We start from the raw sequence: 7610 nt of genomic DNA, 5'->3' as shown, positions 1-7610 counted from the left end.
TGGCTTTGGATTGATATTCGTTTAGTAAAGCTTGTTAAGTATATTAATACAAAAAGACTGTGTGCATTATTTTGATGGAGAGTTAAGGGTTTCAACCTCTTTTTTTTAAAAAAAAACATGATATGTGGTTGACTGTCCTTCAAAACTCATGTAATGTTAAGTAATATAGGGAGGTTTTTTTTTTGCAAGTAGTAATGTAGCGAGCTTAACCCTGCAATGCTTTTCTAAAACAAAATTCCCTCCAATGCTAACATTTTTTTGACAGCCTAACATATTATGCTTATTAATTTATTGTCTCAGAAAATTTGGGGAAGCTATTTTTTAATCACTTAATTCAGAACTACGAATCGAGATATTTTTCGTAGTTATGAATTCATTAACCACTTGTTCGGACGTTTGTGGATCATTTTCAGATTTTCTTGTTGAATTTGCCTTTACAACATTTCGACAAGAGTCATCGGGAGGTCCAAGCCGAGCTGACCGGAAAACAAACCATAACCCGAGAAGAGAAACCTCCTAAAACCTTATAAACCCTAGCTCCCGCCGCTCCTCCATGGCGGCCGCCCGGGCCACGCTCCCTCATCCCCACCTCCCCGCCCCCTCATGGAGAACCCAGCTCAAGCCCGTCCCGCGCCGCGTGGTCGCCGCCTCCGCCGCGCCGTCGCCGGCGCTCACGGCGTCCCTGCGGCTCGGCGACGTGATCGAGGCGCAGCAGTTCGACCGGCAGGCGCTCAACGAGATCTTCGAGGTGGCGCGGGAGATGGAGGCCGTGGAGCGGGGCTCTCACGGGTCCCGGAGCCGCGTCCTCGAGGGGTACCTCATGGCCACGCTCTTCTACGAGCCCTCCACCCGCACGCGCCTCTCCTTCGAGGCCGCCATGCGCCGGCTCGGCGGGGAGGTGCTCACTACTGAGAACGCCCGCGAGTTCTCGTCCGCCGCCAAGGGCGAGACCCTCGAAGGTGAGCTGCCTGAAAGCATCTTGCGAGGACTTATCTTGATGACGAAATGGAAATTTTGTGTCTTAGCAGACCACATTTGTTTTGATTTTTTTTTGGAATTGTTAGATATTGACTCTGCACTAGTTGTGCAATAACCGCAAGCTGTAGAAAATTTCGAATCTTTGAGGACCTGGGATGATCTTGGAACAATTGTGATTGGCCGCACCTTACTTATTAGTTCAGTTGCAACATGGAGTGTTGGAGTAGAAATCTTGTATCATTTGAAGTACTTTTAGTATCTGTACTTACATGTAGGAAGTGGAAACTAGTTGCAAATTCAAAGCTTTTGATGGTTTGAGGGTGGCTCAAGAATATTAAGGTGGTTATCGTCACTTCCTTGGATCTGCAAAGTAGAAATTTTGGTTAGTCTATGACTTGCTGTGGAACAAACGTAAGGTCTCTGCCATATAATCGCACCAAGGTATCTGGACTAGCTGGCTCTCAGGATTAATTATTTATCAGCCGTGGTGTGTTGATTTGGAGTGTGCTGTAGAATGCTTATAGTAATTATTGTGAACTGAGTTTGCTGAAAGACTAATTGAAGTAGCTGGTTGCATTCAACACTATCTGTTGGCTACCGTGTTTTGTTTGTCGCATCAATAGGTATCCCTATAATTATTATGTTATATTGATAGGGGCCTCCCTAAAGACCTCAGTCCACTTCAATCATTGTGAATCATGAATGTGTTACCTTGGATGATAGGAATGTGCAATGCCTACTGGTTTTCATGTCGGACCTTGATTCATCAGAGAACTTTGGGCTAGTATTATTCTGTTAGAAAAAGACGTTTCCCAGAAGTCCCAGGAAAAAGCATTTCCCACTTTCCCAGGAAGCCTCCAGGAAAAAAACATTATGTTCTGTTGAGTTTTATCATCATGATTCAAAATTGTAATTGTCTTTTAATCTCCTTGACCAAATATTAGGTTACCAACCATTTGCTACCATGCTGCAGATACCATAAGGACCGTTGAAGGTTATTCGGATATTATTGTTCTTAGACATTTTGAAAGTGGGGCTGCAAGGAGAGCAGCTGTTACTGCAAACATTCCAGTTATCAATGCAGGTGATGGGCCAGGGCAACATCCAACTCAGGTAAAAACATTTTGCTAACTCAGCAAGAATAACACAGTTCTTGGGACAATTGTTTTCCAGTTTTATCCGACGGTAGGAGCTAAAAAACTCCATTTTAGTGAATGATGGTCTAGTCAGCATCTACTGTGTTGCAAAAATAATAATCATGTGAAATATTGAACCGTGTGATGGTCATTTTACACTTTCTTTGGAGCATGAGTTCAGACATGATGCTCTGTGGTCTGTTATGATGACAAGAGTTTTGATATTTCTGCGGCATTGTTTTTCACCATTAGAAAACTGCTCGAAATGAATAGATACACTTTGTTGGCGTTTGTATCCCTAGGGTGATGGCGTGATGCTATCCTTAGCATTCATTGCTTGGCCATAGTATTGGCAGAATAGAATATTAGAATGACAATAAATAAATAACATTGACAATTCATTAACTTTGCACCTACTTCGAACAGATATGGACTGCCCTGTACTTTAAGGTTTATGTGTATATTGCCCAGAACATCATTCCGTTTGCATCACCTTAGTAGTGTTATATACCATTCTGAATCGCTATTCAGCTCATTGTTTATGTGGCATTTACTTATAAATTCGTACATCACGCTGCTTTTTCTTCCACATCATGTTGGTAAGTATAGTTAGATCGTGCTCACTGGTATCTACTTTATGTTGTTACAGCTGCTGAAGTATAGTGATACATTCATTGTAATTGATATGTTCATTCTTTTATTCAGGCTCTGTTGGATGTATATACAATAAAGAGAGAGATTGGTAGGCTAGATGGAATAAAGCTTGGTTTGGTTGGGGACCTTGCTAATGGGAGAACAGTTCGCTCTCTTGCCTATTTGATTGCTAAATACCAGAACATTAAGATATATTTTGTATCTCCAGATGTTGTAAAAATGAAGGTATTACTCTCCACAATAAATATCATTTGCGCTCTGTTCTTCTGAATTCTATTGTAGTGTGATGGAATAAATGGAGTGGCACCTTTTTTTTTTTCTGTTTCAAAGGATGACATCAAAGAGTACTTAACTTCACAAGGTGTTGAATGGGAGGAAAGTTCAGATTTGTTGGAGGTGGCATCCAAGTGTGATGTTATTTACCAAACACGCATTCAAAAAGAAAGATTTGGTGAGAGGATCGACCACTATGAAGCTGCTCGTGGTAAATACATTGTGGACAGAAAGGTTTTAGGTGTGCTGCCGAAGCATGCTGTTATCATGCATCCACTTCCAAGGCTTGATGAGGTTAGCAATTATCCTTAAACACATCAAGGAGTTGAGTTTGCTTCTTTTTGTTATCAATCCTTGTGTTGCCTCTGAATTTCACAACGTTACCAGTAAGGTTTTTGAGTTTCAAAAGCTTAATATTTAACAAGCCTTTGAATCGAGGAGCTGAAGCTATCTGTCTAGCTTGTAGATAAATGATGTGGCTTGGTGTAGGCAGATGTTTAAAATGTTTCAAATGCCATGGTACGCAGCTGAGAGACCAAATGTATATGATTTTGAGTTTAGGAACCATTTATAGACTTTGATGACAATTGAGAGACCGAAAATATACCTTTCTCTCTCTTTTTTTTGAGTCGGATGTTTCCACGTGCAAGAAGCGCTGTGATGCAAATTATTTTTACAAGAGAACAATATGGAAATAATTTATAGTAATTGATAAGATTTGCCTATGATTTTTCGCATTGGGAAGCCGCTAGTATTCAGGATTAGCAGTTGACATTTTCTTGCTTGGTTCGTTGGGGGCTATTTCTTGGCGATAGCTTGTCTACCCTGACATGGTTCCTAGCTCTTGTGTTATATTGAAACATATAAGATGCAATGTTTTTTGTTTTGCAGATCACAGTAGATGTTGACAGCGATCCAAGGGCTGCATATTTTAGGCAGGCTAAGAATGGCCTCTACATACGGATGGCACTGCTCAAACTTCTGCTTGTTGGTCGTTGACAGCTATTCCTAGTGCCTGAGCCAGCTGTGCGTTTCTCGAGGGATCAGATAATGTAACTCAACTCCCTGGTGCTGTGCAAGGTAGGTTGAATCCTTGCGAGAATAAAGCCATGTTTGTATGCTTAAAATTCCGAAGGAATATTTTCTGGCATAATGTTGAACATCCTTTGCTGAGGATTGAATGCAGTGGTTTTGGGTGGCGCAAGAAAATTCCGTGTTCTTAATATTACAAAAGTTTGTTTCAGAGCTGATGATGTTCAGCACTGTTCTGCCTTTCGTTGCGTTTTCTGGCAATTGCTGATCTACCCTTGAGATACCTATGTTGCTGCCTTTTTGGTTTGAGTATACTTCTTTAGATGTTAGAATTTCTGTATTCCTATTTGAATAATTGTTTTGGCTGTTCTATTTTGGAGTGCCTGTCATCTTCGATCATTTTACTTGTTCACACGTGCTTGCCATAATATGTTCCTGAGTAAAATTTCCTAAAATATTAGTTCTACAGGATTTTCTTTCTACGACAATCCAACCAGAGCCTAAGATATCTCCGGAGGGTATCTTAGTACGGTTTTTTTGTAGATTTGGAACGGTAGGCGTGCATTGGTCATTGTTAAAGCAAATTTTGGAACCCAAGAGACTATATGCGCTCCCTAGTTTTGCTCTGGCTGTTAGCGGAAAGCTCAAGCTCCATGCAGAATACACGATGGCCAGACTGGTTCCTGCCTGAAATGAAAGAAATGTCATCCGATTTTGACAGTGGAGATCGATTCTGCAACACGTAACTGTATCACGGATGAAACTGAGAAGTTGTACTACTGGCAATCTTAGATGGATTCTAGGTTGACTCTTTCTTTAATGCTGACCGTAAGAGACCAGGTTTGCGTCATACGCGGCTATGTGAGGTGAGCCCATATATCTCATGCCTCGAAAGGGAATATTTTTAGTCCGCATGCTGACACAGGCACGAATCGGCCCACACGTTTTTCTTGCAATTCTCCACGTACCTCGCACTTCATGACAGCATGCCCTTCTTTTGCTGACCATTAGTGAGAGAGGATTTTTGCAACCATTTTTTTTTGGCTTCGTCATCTCGACACTTTAACTTTTCTTTCAAACAGATATTAACGTGGTTAGCTATGTAGTAGTACAAAGTTTCATTATCAAGATATTGCAACTATATAAAAAAAAACTTAACATTCACAAGACTGAAGACTGGATCTGGAACAGACCGCATTTGCACACACAATGCCGGTCAGTGAGGCACACATGAGCCCAACGTGTGGCTTATTATACACACATCCACTAACATTTCCAGCAAAATCTTGGTTCTTGTTGAATAATCAACCAGGGATTAAGATGCTGCAATTTTATGATTTGAACACTAAAAACCTCTGCTGTAAACCTTGAAACTAAGGATGTCAACGGGATCACGCATGTTCCGCTTCTAAGACAATTTCTAAATCTCAAGTCAAATTTTAAGCAAATTTTTTGAGCTAGCAAGTGCTGAATAGTCTAGAAACAACGGGACATAAGGGAGATCCCACTTGCATGCCTACCTGGAACTGTTAAGAGTAATCTGCTTTGATAGGTTCCTATCTACTACATGTTCTCCGACAGGAGTGGTGCCATTTAAGCATATTCATTTCTTGGAACCTGGTATTCTTACATACCTTTATTTGTCCATGCCTTACAGCTTACTACAAATTTCTTACAAGAGTTCCTTACAGTTTGTTTTAGATGCCACAGACCAAGAACCAAGCCTAGACAAATCCCTATTACCCACCCCTAATTTTACTTGCACAACTTGCATTGTTGACACTTTCAGATGTCATACACAGATGTGTAGTCCTGGAACACCGAGCTGGTTTCAGGGGTGAAGTCCCAACAATTCACGGCTGACCTGTCCTGATCATAGCTCCACCAGTCCGCACCCCCTTGCTGACTGACGGCGACGCTGTCGGTCGTTGTCGTCGATGTTGTGCCGTAGAGCAGCTCCTGAAGCTCTGCCTCGATGGTGACGACATTTGAGTTCTTGGGGCTCGATGGAGAGGCCAGGCCGTCATCCACAGCAGCGGTCTCCAGCTGCCGAAACCCGTTGCACTGGTCGTTCATAGAGCTAGACTGTCCCTGCTCGGCAGCTACTGTTACATTGAGGCTGCTGCTACCGCTGCTGTTGCTCTGTGTGGGCACCTGGTGGTGGTTATTAGGCCACATCTGCTGCTGCAAGGGGTTGTACTGGTGGCTGCTGATGCCGAGAGGGTTCTGCATCTCCTGCAGCTGCATACAGAGTTGGATCCTCTCCATCGCCGACGCGCTGAGCGACCGCTCCTCGCCGTCGTTGTTGGCGCCGCCATCCGTCTCGGCGTTGGTGGCATCGCTCTGGGGTCGGTGGTGCGTGCCCCGGCCCTTGCGGCGGCCGCCGAGGAGCCTCTTCTTGAGCTTGGTGTTCCAGTAGTTCTTGACATCGTTGTCAGTCCTTCCTGGCAGCTGTGCTGCTATGATTGACCACCTGGTTAATCAATGCCAAGCAACACACTTTTGAGTTACACATATAACTTGTGCTGTGCTTGTAAAGGACTAAGAAGTAGGTAACTAGGTACTCCACAATTTTCTAACTAGTGGTCTGTATGTACCTGCTCCCTATGCTAATGTAGAGGCTGCAGATTGTGCTGTCCTCCTCCGGGGTGAAGTCCCCATGCTTTATGTTGGGCCTCAGGTAGTTTAGCCACCTCAGCCTGCAGCTCTTGCCACATCTCTTCAGCCCTGTTCCCATGCATGATCATCACTTAGTTAACCACATCAAGATTGATAAACAATAAAAACAGCAATATGGAAAAGGATCAACTGAATTTACCAATCTTGTGTGGCAGCGCAATCCAGTTGTTCCCGGTGCCGTGCTCCTCAATGTAGGCCTTGAGCATGGCGTCCTCCTCCGGTGACCATGGCCCCCTCTTCACCGTCGCCTTGTCGCAGCACGGTGCTCGACCCATCTCTCTATCGGTTGCTCAAAGAAGTTCTCTGTTATTTTCTCAATGTGTCAACCTCTGTTGTATCAGTCAGACAGTGTGTGATGAGTTGAGTTGAGTTGGTCTGGGTGTGGTGATGGTATGCGAGGGATTTATAGGGGCAGACGGGGGACGCTTAGAATATATAAACGGATATGGTTTGACTTGATCGAGATGCTAGCTGATGACATGACACCGGCTCGTGTACTTAAAATTTGTGTGACCTTTTTGTTTCCTTTGGCCGGCCACACCTTTGCTCTATGCATTGCAGGCAGAATAGTACTATACCTGTTGTCTCCTTTTTGGTAATATTTCCTTGTTGACTCCGGCCGTCCTGTCATTTGTATAGTGAATGGAACTCAGCATGAGGATTACACAGAGGTTAGGACTAATGCGCACGAATCACGATGAACAGTTAGTACTCTCCCCGGTGCATGATTAAACATCATCTTATGCTAGCACTAGGACATGGAGTCATTAATTTGGCAGAGGAAGCTTGCTTATACCGGCCACCTGTACTTTGAGAACCAACTCCTATGAACATAGTTAGATTAACTACGTAGGACAT

General features: G+C 43.4%; 2 protein-coding genes across 2 annotated transcripts; one reads left to right on the top strand and one right to left on the bottom strand.

Moving 5' to 3' along the window:
• Positions 1–475: 475 nt before the first annotated feature.
• Positions 476–4358, top strand: LOC100827799 (aspartate carbamoyltransferase, chloroplastic). Its single transcript, XM_003573559.4, has 5 exons — positions 476–959; positions 1952–2091; positions 2820–2993; positions 3099–3335; positions 3933–4358. Exons 1-5 carry the CDS (start codon positions 554–556, stop codon positions 4038–4040), a joined length of 1065 nt encoding a protein of 354 aa, XP_003573607.1. The 5' UTR covers positions 476–553; the 3' UTR covers positions 4041–4358.
• Positions 4359–5657: 1299 nt separating this feature from the next.
• Positions 5658–7147, bottom strand: LOC100827497 (transcription factor MYB36). Its single transcript, XM_003573558.4, has 3 exons — positions 6892–7147; positions 6671–6800; positions 5658–6546 (listed from the first exon to the last, which is right to left on the bottom strand). Exons 1-3 carry the CDS (start codon positions 7025–7027, stop codon positions 5859–5861), a joined length of 954 nt encoding a protein of 317 aa, XP_003573606.1. The 5' UTR covers positions 7028–7147; the 3' UTR covers positions 5658–5858.
• Positions 7148–7610: the final 463 nt, after the last annotated feature.

Source organism: Brachypodium distachyon, chromosome 3 (assembly GCF_000005505.3).
Source record: "Brachypodium distachyon strain Bd21 chromosome 3, Brachypodium_distachyon_v3.0, whole genome shotgun sequence".
Taxonomy (NCBI): domain Eukaryota; kingdom Viridiplantae; phylum Streptophyta; class Magnoliopsida; order Poales; family Poaceae; genus Brachypodium; species Brachypodium distachyon.
Note: the sequence above shows the minus strand (reverse complement) of the source record. Positions and strands in the feature narration are given on the sequence as shown.

Bases quoted from the DNA above. Each gene is read 5' to 3' on its own strand.
- LOC100827799 (XM_003573559.4), top strand. From the start codon at position 554: ATGGCGGCCGCCCGGGCCACGCTCCCTCATCCCCACCTCCCCGCCCCC. The intron at 2,994-3,098 runs GTATTACTCTCC...TCTGTTTCAAAG, and splicing joins CAGATGTTGTAAAAATGAAG to GATGACATCAAAGAGTACTT. The intron at 3,336-3,932 runs GTTAGCAATTAT...TTTGTTTTGCAG, and splicing joins CACTTCCAAGGCTTGATGAG to ATCACAGTAGATGTTGACAG.
- LOC100827497 (XM_003573558.4), bottom strand. From the start codon at position 7,027: ATGGGTCGAGCACCGTGCTGCGACAAGGCGACGGTGAAGAGGGGGCCA. The intron at 6,801-6,891 runs GTAAATTCAGTT...GCATGGGAACAG, and splicing joins TGCGCTGCCACACAAGATTG to GGCTGAAGAGATGTGGCAAG. The intron at 6,547-6,670 runs GTACATACAGAC...TTGATTAACCAG, and splicing joins TACATTAGCATAGGGAGCAG to GTGGTCAATCATAGCAGCAC.